The sequence below is a fragment of the Sceloporus occidentalis genome, unplaced genomic scaffold (genome assembly GCF_023333645.1).
Source record: "Sceloporus occidentalis isolate IW3139 unplaced genomic scaffold, rSceOcc1.0.p SCAF_3, whole genome shotgun sequence".
NCBI lineage: Eukaryota > Metazoa > Chordata > Lepidosauria > Squamata > Phrynosomatidae > Sceloporus > Sceloporus occidentalis.
The window spans coordinates 123,718,741-123,739,999 of NW_028316983.1; the positions used below are offsets into that span (position 1 = coordinate 123,718,741).

The 21,259-nt window shown below is 42.6% G+C and overlaps 1 protein-coding gene across 3 annotated transcripts in view; it reads right to left on the reverse strand.

The window, feature by feature from the left end:
• Positions 1–21,259, reverse strand: part of PBX1 (PBX homeobox 1) — a 508,422-nt gene that overhangs the window by 141,330 nt on the left and 345,833 nt on the right. For all 3 annotated transcript variants that reach the window (XM_089516062.1, XM_089516061.1, XM_089516063.1), the window contains exons 4-5: positions 17,773–17,963; positions 17,304–17,439 (exon numbers count right to left, since the gene is read on the reverse strand). In XM_089516062.1, coding sequence (XP_089372188.1) covers positions 17,304–17,439; positions 17,773–17,963 — 327 coding nt within the window. The remainder of the gene's footprint in view (positions 1–17,303; positions 17,440–17,772; positions 17,964–21,259) is intronic.

Below are 21,259 nucleotides of genomic sequence, written 5' to 3' on the forward strand. Positions count from 1 at the left end.
TGGATGCAAGCTACAGGAAAGGAGATTCCACCTCAACATTAGGAGGAACTTCCTGACAGGAAGGGCTGTTCGACAGTGGAACACACTCCCTCGGAGTGTAGTAGAGTCTCCTTCCCTGGAGGTCTTTAAGCAGAGGCTTGATGGCCATCTGTCAGGGATGCTTTGATTGAGAGTTCCTCCATGGCAGAGGATTGTGGTCTCTTCCAACTCTATGATTCTATGACCTCATGTATAAGTTGAAGGCAGTTTTGGGGCAAAAATCATGGATTTTGATATGATGTGTGGATAAGTAGAGGGTCAAATACTGGGGCATGTTACAAAAGATCTAAAGGGGGGGGGGGGGGGAAAGATCCACTTCCATTCCTCCTTCTCCCTCTATGGACTTCTCCCAAGGGTTACGGTCTCGGCATGTAAAATGGGGAAATAAACCCCATCATACACGCACACATGCACATATACACATGCACACACACACTCCTTCTCCCTTTACCACCAGCATTTTTAAGGCTCATGGATTTCAAAACGGGGTAGAAACCTCTCTCTCTCTCTCTTCTTTTCACCACTAGGATTTCCAAGGCTCATGGCTGGTAAAATGGGGTACAAACCTCTCTCTCTCTCTCTCTCTCTCTCTCTCTCCTTCACCACCAGAATTTCCAAAATGGGGTACAAGCCTTGGCATACTCTCTCTCTCCCTTGCCTCACCAGCTGTTTGTTAGCTCTGCGTATGAAGGAAAGCTGAGGGATAAGACACACACACACACACACACACACACACACACACACACACACACACAGAGGATGTACAGGGACTCAAATGGGGAGCTGTTTAAAGATCCCTAGCTATGAAGAAAGGGTGGGCACTTCTTTTAGGAACTTTATAAACAGTATTAACCAATTGCCCTATATATAAGTTGACCCATGATTTTGGAATCCAGTTTGGGACATAAATTTCTTGGTTTTATTTTATTTTATTTTTTTGCATTTACATTTGTTTTGCTCAACTTTATATAGCTTAGCTATTTTTACAGAAGTTAAGTGCCAAAGGAAGTCCATTTTTTGGTAGTTTCCTCTGATATTTTGACATTACGTGGACTGAAATGTCTTTTTTTCCCCTTGCATGTTGCCAGCTTTCTAGTTCAATCTCTCTGCCAACATCTGTTGCCCATTTTATCATGGGCGCATTACAGACCGTCCCTTTGGGGTGGCCTGTAGGCGCGCCTTTCCCTGGTGTATCGGGGCCTCACCAGCTAGAACGGCAGCCGCTGAGGCCCCGATCCGCCGCTTTCCGGGTGGAAAGGCCGCTTCCCCACAGCCTGGAAAGGGGTGTCCTTGGGGCTTCAAGGACACCCCGCGGCGGTGGGGAGGAAGAGAAAGGGTCCGCTTGGCCCCTTTCTCCCTTGCTTTGCTGGGCGCAGCTGTCTGAAAGCTGCGCCCAGTGACGCAAACCAGGAAGGAGCTCCATTTCGGAGCTCCTTCCTGCTCTGTGGAAAGGGCGCGTTAAGCGCCCTCGTGCGGAGCGATGGCGTCATGTCCGCACTGCCTTGTTTGGAGGCGGCGCGTTCGTGACGCCATCATGGCAGTGGCCGTGTGGAATGGCCGCCGCCATTTTGTGCACGCGGAGCGCGTGCTATGGGGGTGCGGAAGCACCGCCCCTTCCTAACCCTAGTACGCGCTCTGCGCGTACTTTAATGGCGGTCTGTAACCCACCATTATTTCTTTTATAACATCTCGTTCTAGTTTCCTTTCTAGTAAAATTTTATATAATTTTGAAATCAATTTCTTTTCACTCCCTTCTAGTAATTTGTCTAATTCATGTTTCTTAGTCTCCAACCCTTCCTGTTTTTGATCAAGTTTAAATCTGTGTATGGTGTGAGTGATCATAGAATCATAGAGCTGGAAGAGACCGCAAGGGCCATCCAGTCCAACCCCCTGCCATGCAGGAAATCCAAATCAAAGCATCCCCGACAGATGCCCATCCAGCCTCCGTTTGAAGACCTCCAAGGAGGGAGATTCCACTATACTCCGAGAAAGTGTGTTCCACTGTCGAACAGCCCTTACTGTCAGGAAGTTCCTCCTAATGTTGAGGTGGAATCTCTTTTCCTGCAGCTTGCATCCATTCCTCCGGGTCCTAGTCTCTGGAGCAGCAGAAAACAAGCTTGCTCCCTCCTCAATATGACATCCCTTCAAATATTTAAACAGGGCTATCATATCACCTCTTAACCTTCTTTTCTCCAGGCTAAACATCCCCAGCTCCCTAAGGTGTTCCTCATAGGGCATGGTTTCCAGACCCTTCACCATTTTAGTCACCCTCCTTTGGACACACTCCAGTTTCTCAATGTCCTTTTTGAATTGTGGCGCCCAGAACTGGACACAATATTCCAGGTGGGGCCTGACCAGTGCAGAATATAGTGGCACTATTACTTCCCTTGATCTAGACACTATACAGTGGGGCCTCCGCATACGCGGAGTTTTTATAAGCGGCTTTGAGCGTACACGCTCAAGCCGCTGGGCGCGCGCGGAGCGGAAGGATTGGCACGTCCCATTCAGTTGAATGGGCGCATGTGTCTGTTGCGCTGCGTGTGCGCCCATTGCGCCCCGCACACCACCGCGCACGAGCCCCATTGTTTACAATGGGGCTCGAGCATAGGCGGAAATCGCCATACGCGGTGGGATCCGGAACGGATCCCCCGCGTATGGCGAGGTTCCACTGTACTTCTATTGATGCAGCCTAAAATCGCATTGGCCTTTTTAGCTGCCGCATTGCACTGTTGACTCATGTTCAACTTGTGGTCTACTTGGACTCCTAGATCCCTTTCACATGTTGTCTCCTTAAGCCAACTGTCCCCCATCCTATATCTGTGCATTTCATTTTTTCGCCCTAAGTGCAGTACCTTACATTTCTCCCTGTTGAAGTTCATTTTGTTAGCTGTGGCCCAGCTTTCTAGTCTATTCAGGTCATTTTGAATTTTGATCCTGTCCTCTGTAGTATTAGCTATTCCTCCTAATTTGGTGTCATCTGCAAATTTGATAAGTATTCCCCCAATTTTTCTCTAAGTCATTGATAAAGATGTTGAACGGTACTGGCCCCAGCACAGAGCCCTGTGGGACCCCACTGGTCACTTCTCTCCAGGATGAAAAGTTGCCATAGTTGAGCACCCTTTGGGTTCGTCTGGTCAACCAATTACAAAGCCTTGTCTAGCCCACATTTTACAAGCTTGTTTGCAAGAATGTCATGGGGAACGTTGTCAAAGGCCTTACTGAAATCAAAATATATTATATCCACAGCATTCCCTTCATCTAACAGGCTGGTAACTTTATCAAAGAAGACTTCTTTCTCTGAAACCTGTGTTGATTTTTTGTGATTATGGCATTGCTTTCTAGATGTTCACAGACTCTCTTTTTAATGATCTGCTCCAGAATCTTTCCTGGTATTGATGTCAGACTAACTGGACGATAATTGTTTGGAACTTCTTACTTCCCCTTTTTGAAGATAGGGACAACGTTTGCCCTCCTCCAGTCTGCTGGGACTTCTCCTATTCTCCAGGAGTTTTCAAAGATTATTGCCAATGGCTCCGATATTACATTTGCCAGTTCTTTTAATACCCTTGGATGTAGTTCATCTGGTCCTAGAGACTTAAATTCATTTAGGTCAAACAGGTATTCCTGTACTATCTCTATACTTATTTTGTGCTGAAATTCCCCTATTCTGTCCTCTGCTCCATTATCCTCAGGTTGAGCACCCTTTGCCTTTTCTGAGAAGACTGAGGCAAAGAAAGTGTTGACTAATTCTGCCTTTTCTCTGTCTTCTGTTAGCATTTTGCCATCTTCTCTACGCAGTGGCCCTACCGTTTCCTCCTTCTTCCTTTTGCTGCGGACATATCCATAAAAGCCCTTTTTGTTGTTCTTAACTTCTCTAGCAAGCCTGAGTTTATTCTGTGCTTTAGCTTTTCTGACCTTATCTCTACACATGCTAGCTATTTGTTTGAATTCCAATTTGGTGATTTCCCCATTTTTCCATTTCTTATACATGTTCTGTTTAAAATTTAGCTGAGTTGAAAGTTCCGTGGTCATCCATCCTGGGTTCTTGTGACACCTCCTGTTTTTCTTTCTCACTGGAACTGTTTTAATTTGTGCCTTCAGGATCTCCCTTTTGAGAAACTCCCATCCGTCTTGAACTCCCTTCCCTTTTAGTATTCCTGACCATGGGATAACCAACTAAGTATACTGAAATCAGCTTTCCTAAAGTCTACAATGTGTGTCAGACTATGCCTGGCTTCTCCTTTCCACTGTATAACAAACTCCAGGAGAACATAGTCACTTCCACCTAAGGATCCCACCACTTGCACTTCATTAACCAAGTCATCCTTGTTGGTTAGGATCAGATCTAAAATAGCTGACCCCCTTGTTGCCTCTTCCACGTTTTGGACAATGAAATTGTCTTTGAGGCAAGTGAGGAATTTACTAGACCTTGAGGGTTTGGCTATCAGTTCAGGGTTTGCATAATTACCATTTTTTTTAGTTTTATTTCTAGGCCTTATATTTCATTGGCAGGTTTTATTGTCAAGTGATTTGACTGGTCTTTTTAAAGATATCTTTGTATCTTAGCCAGGAGCTTATTGTGCCACTTTCCCCAAAAAAATATTCTTGAGAAGAAACCCATCCTCGAATTCCTCTATAGAAAACATTCGCTTCTGGGCGCAGTACAAGGTGTTGGTTATGACCTATAAAGCCCTAAATGGCTTGGGCCCAGGGTACTTGGAGGACCGCCTCTCCTCATATAATCCGCCCCGCACTCTCAGATTGGCTGGGAAGCACTTGTTAAGGGTTCCTAAGTCAAAATACACCTTGACTGCACAAAGGGCGTTTTCCATCTCGGCCCTGCAGCTCTGGAACTCCCTTCCCGATGAGCTCCGCTCCGTCACCTCTCTTGATCTCTATAGGAAGGAACTAAAGACCTTTCTCTTCTGACAAGCTTTCCCCCATGTATCCTGACTTCATGCTGTTCTTCCCTGTTATACAATGGTCTCATTCAGCTAGCTTGTTTTTTCTGTTTTTTTTTATGCTGTTCGTATTTTTATAGTGTTTTAACGTAATGAGCTGTTTTTATGATGTTTATACTGTATGTTTTGTATTCTGTTTTGTATTCCCTTTTGCTTTGCTGTAACCCGCTTTGATCTACCCTGGAAAAGCGGGCTATAAATTATTATTATTATTATTATTATTATTATTATTATTGTACTTTGTATTAACTCTCCTGCTTCTTTCGGTTGTGGACATTATTAACGGACATCGACCTCATCTCTTTTTCTGTGTTACTGCACAATATTGCAGCATATTCAACTTAAACTAAGGTTTTTTTTTCTTTAAAACACTGGAAAGACAAAACGGCTTCACAGCTGAAACTAGTTTAGATTTAAGAGTCAATTGACCCTTTAGACTCACTTACAGTGAGTAACTATCATTATCTACTGCCTGCTCTGGTTTTACTTATCATTATTATTATTTACCCTCTTTGGGAATGAGTATAACATTTGCTGTTTCCCAAGTCTGAGGAATGCCTTCTGTCACTGTTGAATTATATAAGTTATATAAACGATCCAGCAATTCTTATAGAAAGGTTTTATAAAACTCATTTGTGAATCCATCGACTCCTGGAGATTTCCCTTTTTTCAGTCTAGATATTGCTGTGTTAATTTCTTGCTTAGTGATCTTTGAATTTAACAATTCCTTATCTGCCATGGATATCTTTTAAATTTCTCTCAGCTCAAGGTATTTATTTTCTCTCAAGCTATAGCAGAATCTTCATGTACGTATAAGCAAGAGAAAGAGAGGATTAGCTATTTTTGTGAACAGAAAATATGCAGCAAAAGAAGTTAAGAATCGATGGCAACAGGGTAGATAACTTCATTCTTCAGGGGGAAGGCTTGAGAAAAAAGAAGAGTTTTAAGCCTCTTTTTGAATGTTTCTAGGGGGGTTGTCAGACGGAGCTCCTCGGGTAGATCATTCCACATCTGTGGGGCCACCACTGAAAAGGCCATCTGGCATGTGGCAACATATTTGCAAGGTGGAATTACCAGTAAGTTCTTCCCAGATGTTCTGAATGTGCGGGGCGGATCATATGGGGAGATGTGGTCCCTCAAGTAACTCGGGCCCAAGCCATGTAGGGCTTTATAGGTAGTGACCAACACAATTGCGCTCGGAAGCGAATGGGCAGCCAGTGAAGATCTTTCAAATAGGTGTTATATGGTCAAACCTGGATGCACCAGTGACCAATCTGGCTGCCATATTTTGTACTAACTGAAGCTTCCGGACTTGGTACAAGGGTAGCCCCATGTAGAGCACATTACAGAAATCTAATCGAGAGGTTACCAGAGCATGTACCACAGTTTCAAGGTCCCTTTGGCCCAGAAAGGGCCGCAGTTGGTGTATCAACCGAAGTTGATAGCAAGCACTTCTGACCGTCGCATCTACTTGAGATGTCAACTGCAGAGACGAATCCAGAAGTACTCCTAAACTGCGAACTGAGTCCTTCAGGGGAAGTGTGACCCTGTTCAGGACAGGTGAATAAATTTCCTTTCTAAGGTCTGGGGGACCTATCACCAGTACTTCCGTTTTCTCTGGATTCAGGCTGAGTTTGTTTTCCCTCATCCAGCCCATTACCGATTCCAGGCAGGCATTCAGAGGAGAGACTCCATCCTTAGTCACTGCATCAGTCGGGGACACAGAGAAGCATATTTGGGTGTCATCAGCGTACTGATAACACCGCGCCCCGTGTCTCCGGATGATCTCTCCCAGTGGTTTCATGTAAATGTTAAACAAAATAGCTCCCTGAGGGACACCAGATGTTAGTTCCCTCTTAGAGGAGCAAGTGTCCCCCAACTGCACCATCTGGAATCTGCCCGAGAGGTAGGAACGGAACCACTGGAGTGAGACTCCTATGGAAAATTATAGACCGATTAGTCTATTAAACAATGACTACAAAATATACGCATCTATCTGGGCAAATAGTTTAAAAGATATTTTACCATCAGTAATTGGGAAAGAGCAGAATGGTTTCTTGCCCGGGCGCTATATTAGAAATAATATAAGAACAGTCTTGAACAGTTTAGAATTTTTTACAGCAAATAATAAAAAAAGGAGCAATATTGGCTATTGATATGGAGAAAGCCTTCGACCGGGTGAAATGGGATTTTCTTTTACAAGTACTCAATAAAATGGATATGGGTACAAACTTTATAGGAGTGGTTGAACAAATATATACGTATCAGAAGGCACAATTAGTTATCAACCGAGAGAGATCAAAAGAATTTCTTATCAAAAAAGGCACCAAACAGGGGTGCCCAATGTCTCCACTCCTATTTACAACTGTGATAGAAATATTGATAACTTCCATTAAATTAAACCCAAAGATAAAAGGTATTAAAATCAAGGGCCAAGAAACAAAAATAAGGGCCTTTGCCGATGATTTGGCAGCAATTATAGAGGACCCTAATCAACATATTGATGAACTAACCCATGAACTAGATGAATTTGGCTACTACTCTGGTCTAAAAGTAAACAAAGGGAAAACTGTCATGATAACAATAAATATACCAAAAAAAGAGGAGATTCTTTTGAAAGAGAGATCAGGATACAATATAGAGAACAAAATTAAATATTTAGGAATTAATTTAGGAATTAAGATAGCTTAAAATTATTTGATAATTGTGATGTCCAGCCAGGACTGTTTGAATCTCCCCCTACATTTTCTTTTGTGGTGGTTCAGGCCATGGTATATTTTAGTGCAGGAAATGTTTATTGTATTAGTTGTGGGAGGAGTTGTAGGATCCCCTGCGTTTTTCCAGGTTTGGTTTGCCCTTTCCCAGCATGCTCTGTTTTTTGCTAGAGGCTTTTAGTTTGGAGCAGTCTTTGCTGTGAGCAGGCAGAGAGCTGTCTTTTGGTAGCAAACAGGCCCAGGCAGCCGGAAAGGGCATTTCTTACACGTTAGCTAAATCAGTTACCAAGAACGTTAGCCGTTCAGTTACCAGAAATTAGTTACCTACTTCAAGACAAAGAATTCAGGAGCTGAAAGGCCCTGCAACAGCTCCATTGAGTGAGGAGATCAAACCCAGAGAGATGACATCCTGAAGATTGCTGAAACTGTAAAGTATCTTTTATCTAGAGCTGGGGAGGAGAAAACTCTTTATTTTGTTCTTTAAATTAAACATTAAATTAAATTAAATTCCTTTCGGAACTTTACTTTAGCTTCAGAGTCTTTTTGGGTAAAAGAGTTTGATCTCACCAGGGTACCGGCGTTGCACACCCAAACCTGCCACCTCCTTTAATTAGGTGTGTCTTCACAATAATAATTATATGAACAGTTGGAAAGGAATAAAAGAGAACTTGATTAGATGGAACAATTTGAATCTCTCTCTCCTCAGCAGAATCGCAGCAATAAAGATGACAATTCTTCCAAAGCTGCTTTTTTTTGTTACTAAATCTACCTATTGTGATTAAGGAAATGATACTTAAAGAGTGGGAATCTGAACCTAGGAAATTTATATGGAAGGGACAAAGACCGAGAATAAAATGGCAAGTGTTAAAAGATAAGAAAGAAAGAGGAGGCTACTCGCTACCGGATCTGCGTCTTTATTATTGGGCCTGTTGTCTAATCTGGGTCCAAAATTGGGTCAAGTTAGATGACGAGGAATTACTCAATTTGGAAGCGACACAAGTTAGATTTGGCTGGCATGCTTTTTTGGGATATCATAAAGTTAAATGTAATTGTGATTTTTTGAACCACCCAATTAGAAGATCTTTACTATGGGTTTGGGGAAAAATTAAAGAAAAATTCTATTTTAGTTTACCAATTTGAATATCTACACAAGAGGCATTTTATGGTAGATGGTTAGAGAGTAGGCCTTGGCTTACATACAAAAGCTTAATAAAAAGAGACTGTAAGGAAAATATTGATATAAAGTCAAGGGAAGAACTAGCAAAAGAAGGTTACAATGTAAACTGATTTAACTATCTCCAAATTAGACAAAGATACGTTGAAGATAAAAATACAATTGGCATTGAAACCAAGTTAAATGACTTAAATCTAATATTTTGGCAGTTAGACAAGGGAAAAGTATCAAAACTGTACAATTTGCTACTGGAAAGGTACACGGAACATGAGGTTATTAAAGATTAAATGCTGAAATGAGCAAGAGATATAGGGACTAAGATTTCAATTGAAGAATGGCAAAATGCATGGGAAAAGATGAATAAATTCACAATAGCACAAAATCCCAGAGAAAACCACATGAAAATTATGAATAGGTGGTATTACACGCCATGGAAAATTAAGAAGATGTATAAGTTAGAACAAAGACTATGCTGGAGATGCAAAAAAGAGAAAGGGATGATCTATCATGTTTGGTGGAGCTGTGTAGAAATTCGGAAATTCTGGAGAGAAGTGCACGAGACAATTCAACAGATATTTGACATAAAATTTGTAATGAATGCCAAACTGTATTTGCTTAACATGACTTCGACTTTGAATGTACAAGATGAAAGAAGATTCTGGAAAATAATACTTTATTTAGTGACAGCTGCAAGAATCTCAATAGCCAGGTTATGGAAATCTGAAAAATGCCCTACATGGGACTGTTGGAGGCAGAATGTTAATGAATATAGAAGGTTCTTGTCAGGCAAAAGATCTCTTGTCAGGTAAAAGTACACAATACAGAGGAAAGGAAAGACCATTGGGGAAAAGTTCTAAAAATTTGGGAATTAAGATGGAATATAAAAACAAATCTTTGGAAATTTAGAAATGGAACCCTTTATTCCTCTTGAGGCTCTCCTTTTTTCTTTCTCTTTAATGGGATAGTATTGTCATATCTCTCCGCCCTCCAGCCTATGTAAATAACTTCCTTTTTCTTTATTACTGCAGGTCTGTTAATTATAGAAACGACACCTCCAATAAAGCATTCCATTTAAAACAAGATGAGGAATTAAAAAACTTAATTTGTATTATTACAATGTTAATACAATCTTCTCCTGAGAGGGAACGATAAAAACAAAGAGGAAGTTTTTCTTTCTTTGGATGTATGTTTAAATGTAAAAAAAACAAACCTATATTTCCTTTCCTCTTTGCACACTTTGCTCAATACACAGCAATTTAGATGGTTTTCTCCCTTTTTAGTCTTTCAGGAGAAAGCACTCTGGGACAAATCCGATGACTTAACAGGAAGACGACCTTTTTTTTGACAATGTAAAGTCTATAGAATGTAACTTGTTACTTTTTACTTTGTGCGTGGAACTAGTATTACATTGTAAATCTTTTAACTTTACATGTTTGAATAATAAAGATTATATGGGGGGAAAAAGATTGTTGGTGTTCCTTCCTCCTATCTTCACTCCTCTTTCTTCTTTGTATAAACCTGCTCTATGTATGATATTTTCTGCATACAAGATGAACAGATAGGGTGATAAAATGCAGCCTTTGCTGACCCCTTTGCCAATTGGAACCATTCTGTTTTTTCCATATTTTGTTCTTATAGTAGTTTCTTGTCCCAAGTACAGAATCTTCATCAGGACTACCAAATGTACTTGGCACTCGAACTTTTTAAGAGCATCCAATAGCTTTTCATGACTTATGCAAGCAAAGGACTTGCTATAGTATATAAAGCATATGCTTACTTTTTCCTGAAATTCTTTGTCTCGTTACATTAACCATCATGTGCTTGTAATGTGGTCCTTAGTGGATCTTCCTTTCCTGAACTCTGCTTGGACATCTGGGAATTCTCTCTCCGTATATGATTGGCGTCTATGTTGCCTAATTTTGAGCATAATTTTGCTTATGTGGTTCTATAATGCTAAGGTTCTATAATTACTGCAGTCTTTGGAGTCTCCTTTTTTGTGGATGGGGATGTGTATTGTTCATTTCAAATCTGTTGGCTGCTGTTTTGTTATAAAGCCACAAACCCAAAATGCAATGATGTTCCTCTTTCTATTCTGGCAACACAATTACAGAACCTAATACCGTCAGTCTCAGCCTTATAGATTCATTCACTTGCTCATCTTTCAATGTGATATTATGCTCTAAGCTTGGGCTGGATCCACTCCAGCTCCTTCCTCCAAAGATCCATAGGAAGAATTTATTAGTGATGAATGGATGTAGCAGGTTTCATCTTCCATCTGCAACCACAGCTTCTAAATTATGGTGGGCATGGACCCCATGATCCCTTCATGTTCCCTAAGTGCATCAGTCCCATTCTTTGCTGCAGTGAAGAAAAACCAAAGGTATGGCTGAAAGCAGGAGCATATATAGGTTGACCAAGTAGCTAAACAAAGATGTATCTTCTCCTTCTGAGATATCTGAGAACAGAAAAAGCAAAGCAACTACAGCCTTTTCCAAAGCTAGGCTGAGAGAAGGTAGGAATTTCCCACAGGAAAAGTGTGATTCCTCTCCTTTTGTCCCAGAAAGCTTTGACTTGGAGAATAATTTACTGAGGTCTAGTTGTGGTGGTCATTATGTCTGTGACTGCTTTAGGCTGTGAATCATGCAGGTTCACTGGAATCTTGTTTCACAGCATTTCTCAAGGCCACAGTGCATATTTTGGCAGCAATACACTCAAAGTATGAAACAAGCCAATCTATACAAGGGGTAGGCAATTTCCAGATGTTGGGTATGCACATTGACATTGTAGGAGTTTGTTAGGGTGCCTGTCATATTTTCCCCTCCAATTTTTTAACTCCTCCATTTTATGAAGCCCTGGTGGCACAGTGGTTAAATGCCTGTACTGCAGCCACTCACTCACAAACCACAAGGTTGTGGGTTCAGTACCACCCAGGAGCTCAGGGTCGACTCAGCCTCACATCCTTCCGTGGGAGGCAATTGTTGGGGGCAATTAGCTTACACATTGTAAAACTGTTTAGGGAGTGCTTAAGTGCACTTAAGTGCAATGATAAGCAGAATAATAATAATAATAATAATAATAATAATAATAATAATATATTTATATCCCGCCTCTTCTGCTTTGAGGATCGAGGCGGGTAACAACAAAGTTCATACAATAATAAAAACAACAAGCCCCACAAGACCCTGGCCCAACCCTCCCTCCCAACTATAAAATTAAACAGTAAAACATGATTAAAACGCACATAACAATACATCAAAAATTAAAAACAAAAAGAAAAACAAACCGCAAATAAGAAAAATAATAAAAGGAGGAGGATTCAAATGGTTCTGGACATTATCAATCGGGGAAGGCCTGCCAGAAGAGAAAGGTTTGTGTTGCCTTTTTAAAAGCCTCGAGTGAGGATAATTGGCGAATCTCTTCTGGCAGGTCATTCCAGGTTTTTGGAGCGGTGGCAGAGAAGGACCTCCGGGAGGTCACCGCCAGTCTGGTTTTTCTAGATTGTAAAAGGTTTTTCCCGGAGGATAGGAGTGTGCGGGAAGGATTGTATGGGATGAGGCGTTCCTTCAAGTAGACTGGACCCAGGCCATGTAGGGCTTTATAGGTGATAACCAACACCTTGTACTGTGCCCGGAAGCTAATAGGCAACCAATGTAGTGATTTTAAAATAGGTGTAATATGGTCGAACTTGGATTTTCCGGTGACCAGTCTGGCTACCATGTTTTGTATCAATTGAAGCTTCTGGACGTGACACAAAGGTTGCCCCATGTAGAGCGCATTGCAGAAGTCAAGACGAGAGGTTACTAGAGCATGTACGACCGTTTCTAGGTCCCGCTGCTCCAGGTACGGGCGCAATTGGCGTATCAGCCGAAGCTGATAACATGCACTCCTGGCTGTCACATCAATCTGAGAAGACATCTGAAGCAATGAATCCAGGAGCAATCCCAAGCTGCGGACGCAGTCTTTCAGGGGAAGTGTGACCCCATCTAGAACTGGCGAACTTATCTCCATACCCGGATTGGGGTTACCTATCGCGAGTACCTCCGTTTTATTTGGATTCAGCTTAAGTCTATTTTCCCTCATCCAATCCATTACCGACTTCAGGCAGTCATTCAGGGAGGAGATGCGCTCCTTGGTCACTGAAACAGCCCGAGACATAGAGAAATAAATTTGGGTGTCATCATCGTACTGATAACACCCCACCCCATGTCTCCGGACGATCTCACCCAGTGGCTTCATGTAAATGTTAAACAGCATGGGGGACAGAATGGCGCCCTGAGGGAAGCCAGATGTCAGCTCTCTCATAGAGGAGCAGCTGTCCCCCAGCATCACCATCTGGAATCTGTCCAAGAGGTAGGAATGTAGCCATTGCAAAGCAGAGCCGGCGATTCCCAACTCTCTCAGGCGTTCCAGAAGGATACCATGGTCTATGGTATCGAAGGCTGCTGAGATGTCCTAGAGCACCAACAGGGCCACACTTCCCCTGTCAATGCACAGATGGAGATCATCAACCATGGCGACCAGGGCAGTCTCCACTCTGTATCCCTACCTGAAGCCAGTTTGAAATGGATCGAGATAATCGGTGTCATCCAAGACTACTTGGAGCTGGTTTGCAAGTAGAAATGTACTTGCTATTTGCTTGCTGTTATCAAACAAAAATACCTGCACATCCTACAAGGGAAGTAAGGAGGAAGAAGAGAAGTGAACAATGGCACAGAGCCCCATCCTAGCAAAGATGAAGAGCCCTCCTCCTAGTAAAGACATACCAAAGAGCCTCCCTGCCAGCAACAACACAGAGGAGAAAAAAAAAAAGAGCAAAGACCAAGATGACAACTATGTCTTTCCTCCTAAAGTTGAGTGGGCTTTGCCTTTTGTTTCAAGACGAAGAAGCAACTTCCTGTTTCAGGGGAAACTGAAGCCACTTGCAGATGAAAGCAAGGAGCAAGACAAACCTGTTGTCCCTGAAGCAGGAAGTTGCTTCTCAGCACTACATCGAGAGAAAAGCCCCCTTGGCCTCTTTTCTGGAGAGGGGGGCTCTTTAATGCCTCTTTGCTGGAGGAAGTCTCCATGTCTTTGGTGCATTATAGACTGGCCTAAGAGGCACCGTCCTCGCGCCGCGATTACGTGCGAGGGGCGGCGCTTCCGGACGCGCCTTGCCCCTCGCGCGTAACCGATACGTCAAGATAGCGGCGCCCTATACAGATGGGCGCCGCCATCTTGACGTAGCGGACGCTCTGCGTCTGCACGTCCAAACCCAGAAGAGACGTTGCGAGTGCGCGCTTTGGCACTTGCGGCGTCTCTTCCGGGTTCCTAAAAGGAGCGCGATTTGCGCGCTCCTTTTTTGCTCCGTGAGGGAGTCGCGCGGTTTGGCTGCTGCGGCTCCCTCACGGAGCAAACAGCAGCGGCCCAAGACCGCCCCTTTTGGGTGGTCTGTAACGGGCCTTTGCTGGGAGGGAGTTCTTTTCTGTGTTGTGGTGGCCACAGTGTATTTTCTCCTCCTCTTCCTCCCAAAGCCATAATGATTTGTCACCAAACTGCAGTGGCAAACTGCTTGACTTTAAAAGGCTGTGCCACCAAATCTAGCAGTGCCTTTTCTGTTTCTTGAGGATCTTGGGGAGTGTTGGGGAGCATAAAAAAGACTGGGGGCATATTTTTTCTTTCCTGTTACTATCCAAAATAGTAAATGAACAGAAATCTGACATCCAAAAGAGTAATATCAAAAACCACTGGGAGAACACTTAAAGCTTTCAGGGTTTTGACTTTTCTTATCTTGACTTTTAAAGTGACCATTATGGTTGTTAGAGTCACCCCTTAGGTCTCCTTCTGTCATGTTATAGTTGGGTCTGTTTAACTATGCTGTAGCCATGTTCAGAGTACAGAGGGAAGGAAGGAGACAGCTGTAGGTAGAATGTGATAGGGAAGTGGAGGAGGTGGATCTGGAGAAGATATAGAAGTGAAACAAAATCTGGTAAATTATTTCTGGTAAAAGATGTGCTGCTGTGCTGATCTATTTCAATAAACTCTTTCTGGTTTCATCCATGAAATGTGGTCATTGGGTTAGATAGAGAAAGAGCATTATAATGGCAGAAAGACATTTCTAAGGTAGATTACAGTGACAAACTGATAACTAGGGATATAAATCCTCATTGTTTTATTCTTTCTTGTGAGAATGAGAAACCACATTTTTTTCTTTTCATCTGTGAAATATTTTCTTTTAATCTTAAAAGGTTTTTTGCATTTACAAGAATGAAATTTGTGTAAACCATGCAGCTAAATTACAATAGTTTCTGTCTTGTTGTGTGTATCTATAGAAATTAGAAGCACTGAATGGGTTATTTATATTTTTTTAATTGACCATCCAGTCCTTCTGTGTTTGCTCTGTGTGAATCCTTTCAGTTAGAAAAGGAAAAGGACTACTTTTGTACATATCGAAAAACCCAGATGAAAAAGTGTGCTTGTTGTGTTGCTCTTGTTCTGAAGGTGAGAGATTTCTGGGGGTTAACAAACCCTTGACAGGGTGTACTGATATGCAGTACTCTTATCTTATCAAGAATGAGTAATTTAGCAAGATTTCATCATATCCCTACTGCTGAGATACAGTGAAGATACAGATACATTAAGCAACAGACTATTTCCAGAAGAATGAATCTTGAGAAAGGTTTCTTTTTATGTTGCCTACATTAATTGGATTACCTAATACTGTGATTTTTGTGTTATCAGTAAAAGGTTTCTGAGGGGTCATTCCCACTGCAGTTTGCTCCGAAGAAGGATTTGGGGCAAACGGCCTGCATTCCCATTTGAACCCAGTTCTGATCCTCCTTGGATCGATTCCAAAAGGAAAGAAGCGGGGCAAACACAAATAACCAGGGTTTCCTGACAGTAGTTCCAAAGTGGTGTTTTTGGGTTTTTTTTAAAGAAAAATTGATTCTGATATGTGGGAATGCCAGATTAGAATTGGTTGGGGCGGGGGGGGGGGGGTTTGCAATAGAATTGATCGCAAAATCAATCTATTGCTAAAGCAACTACTTGCTTTAGCAATAGATTGATTTTGCAATCACTTGTATTGCAAAAAAACCCAAAAAACAACAACAAAAAACTCACATGAAAACTCGCTCTCCTCTTCCTCCTCCTCCTCCCTAGTCCTCCATTGCCGGGGAAAGCCGCCACTGCTTGCCCAGTGCTGATGGGGCTTCCTTCCTTCCTTCCCCTCTCTCCCTCCTTTTCCTTCCTTTTTTGCCTTTTTCCTACCTTCCTGCCGGGCCTCCGCCACTGTTCCTGGGGCTGCCATGGCTTCCAGTGCTGCTGTCGGGCCTCTGCTGCTGTTACCGGGGCTGGTGGGCCTTCTGATGATGCTGCCACACTGCCAGCCATCAAGGGGCAAGTGGTGGCAGCACAGCATCAGTGCCAGAAGCCCCGCCAGCCCTGGGAACAGTGGTGGAGGCCCAGCAGAAAGGTAGGGAAAAGGCAAGGAAGGAAGGAAAAGAAGAGGGAGAGGGAAAGGAAGGAAGCCCCACTAGCACCAGGCAAGTGGCGGCGGCTTTCCCTGGCAATGGAGGACCCATGAGGAGGAGGAGGAGTTTTTGTGGAGTTTTTTTGCAATACAAGTGATCGCAAAATCAATCTATTGCTAAAGCAATCTATTGCTAAAGTAGTTAGCAATAGATTGATTTTGCGATCACTTCTATCACAAAAAAGGAAGGGAGGGAGGGAGGAGAGGGGAAGAAAGGAAGAGAGAAAGGAAGAACAGAGAGAGGGTCCAGTGAGAAGTGGTTTGGGATGGGGGTAGGGTGAAGGACTGCCACCTTCCCTGGCTCCTCCAGTGGGAACGATAGGCATTCCCAGCTAAAAAAGTGGTTCAAAACAAGGTCCATTTTCATAGTGGGAATGAGGGGCCTTTTGAACTGCTTTACTGAGCGGAGCGGAGCCAGGTTCCAACACAGATTATACCCCAAGTGGAAATGAGTCCTGAGTGTTCACTACTCATAACTGTCATTTTAAGACTTTCTGCAATTGATTTTTCTCTGATCTTGCAGTCTATCATTCTATCCACAATTATGCATACTGTATATATACTTGAAATTCTGTAAAACACTCACTGTATCTAATGAAATAAATGACTGTCCAGAAAGTTTACATTATAATAAATTTGCTAATGTTCAAAGTGCTAAAGTTTGCTTTAATCTTTTTACTTCACAAATTTCTTGCACAAATTTCTAGCAAATCACTTCTCATTGCTTCTGTCTTCAGAATGCTGTTACTTTTCATAATCACGCTGCTTAACATTCATGATCATACATCCTAATGATGGAAAAAACTTTTCTGTGTTCTTTTACTTTTACTCCTTCTTTTCGCCTATCATCTGGACAGGTGGATAAACAGAGAGAATTACAGAGTAGACCACATAACTAGGCTCATTACCTGTGAGACTGTGATGCCACATTTCTTAGCTAGTTCCTCTTTGGCTTCCTCACTGGGGTAGGGGTTGCTGAGATGAGAATAAAAATACTCATTCAGGATTTCTGTAGCCTGCTTGTTGAAATTTCTTCTTTTTCGCCTGGTGAGAAAGAAATGAAGAAAAATTAGCATCAGTTATTCAGGAGCACTATTTTTAATGGAAGATTCCACAGTTACAAAACATGTGTCAGCCATATATACCAATAGTCAATCAAACTGAATCACACTCAAGACAAGGAAGGCAACTCTACATATTTGGGGCCTTCCCATGTGATCAAAATAAATAATACATGTGGTTTCATAAAACTTTCTCCCAATATCCATTTTAAAAATCACCTTAAAAGTACTTATCAGGTGATCATCCAAAGGTATTATTTTTCTCAGCAAAAGCAACTAAGCATGTGGCTATTTGCTTATCTGGCATAAAGCTCACCGTGCATCAAGAAATCGGGACCTCAGGATCATGACAGCTTCACATGTGCTTTGTTTCAGTTGCATCTGGATGGAGCTGAACTTGCGATGGATGATGCTCACCATACGCTCTATCTCCTTGGGTGAGATAGGCCGGGTCCTACTTTGCTCTCGCAGCAGGTTCATCACATGGGTAGTGAACTCATTACATGCCTGGGACAACAAGAAAAAGAGGAAGAACAACCCTTAGGACCAGAGAAGTCATTGAATACTTCATCAGCTCTAACATAGGGATGGATAAAACTTCGCCATTATTTCTTTGATGCCTCATGAATATCCATGGAAACTCTAAAAACCATCTCAGTATCTTTATTTTTAAGAACCACCAGTGCAACCCAGACAATGGAATATGTGTTACCTTGGCTGCTCCATATAAATTTTGGTATAAATGATAGCCCTTAATGACCTCTAGATGAACTCTAATAGCCTGTCCACCATTAAGATCAAAGTGAGGGGACATGTACACCTCCCCTGAGGGGACACCTTCATTATCATATCTAGATAGTCCAGGGAGTCGCATGAGAGGATTATCATAAGACCATGAAGAGTAAACTCTCTGTTGTGAGAGTGATGTCTGGTACTGGAGGCAGAAAGGGCATACTGATGCACACGTTGTCGGGTTGGAGCCACTATCGTAAAGATCTTTGAACTAGTCTTGGGATGGGGAGCATCTTGGAGGGAGGGTCCTGTATGGGACTGAACACAGAAAGAACCCAGGATTGGAACGGTCTCAAACGGAGTCTCAACCATGGGGTGACAAAGGTGGTCGAGGCTAGATGTCCCATAGCTATCTGAATAAGATGAGCTTGTATGTGTCTTCGTGGAAGGCATGCTTGGACTGCTGAGCAAAGGGACTGGAACCTGTCCTGTGGCAGGTATGCCATGGAGGTCTCAGAGTCGAGAATCGTCCCAACGAATCTGACTTGTTTGGAGGGAGTCAGATTTGACTTGTCCAAGTTGATCTTGAGATCAAGAGACTCAAAGAAAGACAGAGTGAAGTAGATGTCCTGGAGCAATGTCTCTCGGGATGGAGCAGTGAAGAGCCTATCATCTAGGTAAGGGAAGACTGTGATTCTCCATCAAGAGCTGTATATAGGCTCCCTTGAATGCAGCATAGTTGGCAATTTTCATGGACTGCAGAGGCATAACATTTCTTTGCCAGACCGTCTATCTTCTTGCTTTCCTTGTCTGCTGGAGAAGAAGATGTACAAGGTGTGAAGGTTTGGCTGTTGGAAAAGCCAAGTCGGTCCAGATGGTGTCACTTGATAAAGATTCTCTATCTTGTGTGAGGTGGACACAATCGTGGCTGGAATGTTCCATAATAATAATAATAATAATAATAATAATAATAATAATAAGTTTATTTGTATTTTCCCACTTCTCCCAACGGATCAAAGCGGGATTATAACCAAAAATCTCCATACAGTGGCAAGCAGCAGGGACAGAGCCGGGGACCCAGAGACCTCCACCAGCCGCTGCTAAGCCTCGGAGGAGGCAAGTGGTTATTGGGGACTCTTTGCTGAGAGGCACTGAATCAGTGGTTTGTGGGCCTGACAAGATGTCTCGAGAGGTGTGTTGTCTCCCCAGGGCAAAGATCCGTGATGTGACAGAGAGGCTAACAAGACTTGTCAAGCCTACTGACCATTACCCCTTTCTTTTGGTTCATGTGGGAACCAATGATACTGCAAGGCATAGCCTTCAGAATATCATAAGGGATTATGAGGCTTTGGGTAGGAAGCTGAAAGAGGTGGATGCACAGGTTGTCATCTCCTCTCTTCTCCCAGTTGAATGGCATGGTCCAGGAAGGGAGAAGAAAATAGCGGATGTAAACAACTGGCTCTGCAGATGGTGCCGCCAAGAACGATTTGGATTCTTGGATCATGGGCTGAGGTTCCATGAGGAGGTACTTCTGGCAAGGGATGGGTTGCATCTCACACCAGTTGGCAAAAATGTCTTTGCCAATCGTCTCAAAAATTTGATCAGGAGGGCTTTAAATTGAGATATATAGGGGAGGGAGACAGTATTCTGGAAGGCAAAAAGGCTGGAGAAAATAATCAAACTGTCATAGAGGGAGCTAGGCAAACAGTGCAAGGACCCAACAGTTGGAGGCAAAAATGTTTGCACAGGCAGCAAGTAAAGGACATGGTCTTCGATGTCTCTACACTAATGCACAGAGCATGGGAAATAAGCAAGATGAACTTGAAATCCTAGTGCAACAAAACAAATCTGATATAATTGGCCTCACTGAAACCTGGTGGGATGAGTCTCATGATTGGACCATAGAAGTAGAGGGATATAATCTTTCATTGTTCAAAAGGTGGAAGAGGCAACAAGGGGGTCAGCTATTTTAGATCTGATCCTAACCAACAAAGATGACTTGGTTAATGGGGTGCAAGTGGTGGGATCCTTAGGTGGAAGTGACCAGGTTCTCCTGGAGTTTGTGGAAAGGAGAAGCCAGGCATAGTCAGACACGCATTCTAGACTTTAGGAAAGCTGATTCAGTAAACTTAGAGAAATACTGGGGGTGATCCCATGGTCAGGAATATTAAAAAAGAAGGGAGTTCAGGGTGGATGGGAGTTTCTCAAAAGGGAGATACTGAAGGCACAAATTAAAACAGTTCCACTGAGGAAGAAAAATGGGAGGTGTTGCAAGAACACAGGATGGATGACCAAGGAACTTTCAACTCAGCTAAATTTTAAACGGAACATGTATGAGAAATGGAAAAATGGGGAAATCACCAAAGAGGAATTCAAACAAATAGCTAGCATGTGTAAAGGTCAGAAAAGCTAAAGCACAGAATGAACTCAGGCTTGCTAGAGGGGTTAAGAACAACAAAAAGGGCTTTTATGGATATGTCCGCAAAGGAAGAAGGAGGAAACGGTAGGGCCACTGCGTAGAGAAGATGGCAAAATGCTAACAGAAGACAGAGAAAAGGCAGAATTACTCAACACTTTCTTTGCCTCAGTCTTCTCAGAAAAGGCAAAGGGTGCTCAACCTGAGGATAATGGAGCAGAGGACAGAATAGGGGAATTTCAGCACAAAATAAGTAAAGAGATTGTACAGGAATACCTGTTTAACCCAAATGAATTTAAGTCTCCAGGACCAGATGAACTACAATCCAAGGGTATTAAAAGAACTGGCAAATGTAATATCGGAGCCATTGGCAATAATCTTTGAAAACTCCTGTAGAACAGGAGAAGTGCCAGCAGATTGGAGGAGGGCAAACGTTGTCCCCATCTTCAAAAAGGGGAAAAAAGAGGATCCCAACAATTATCGTCCAGTTAGTCTGACATCTATACCAGGAAAGATTCTAGAGCAGATCATTAAACAAAGAGTCTGTGAACATCTAGAAAGCAATGCCATAATCACAAAAAGTCAACATGGGTTTCAGAGAAAGAAGTCATGCCAGACAAATCTTATCTCATTCTTTGATAAAGTTACCAGCTTG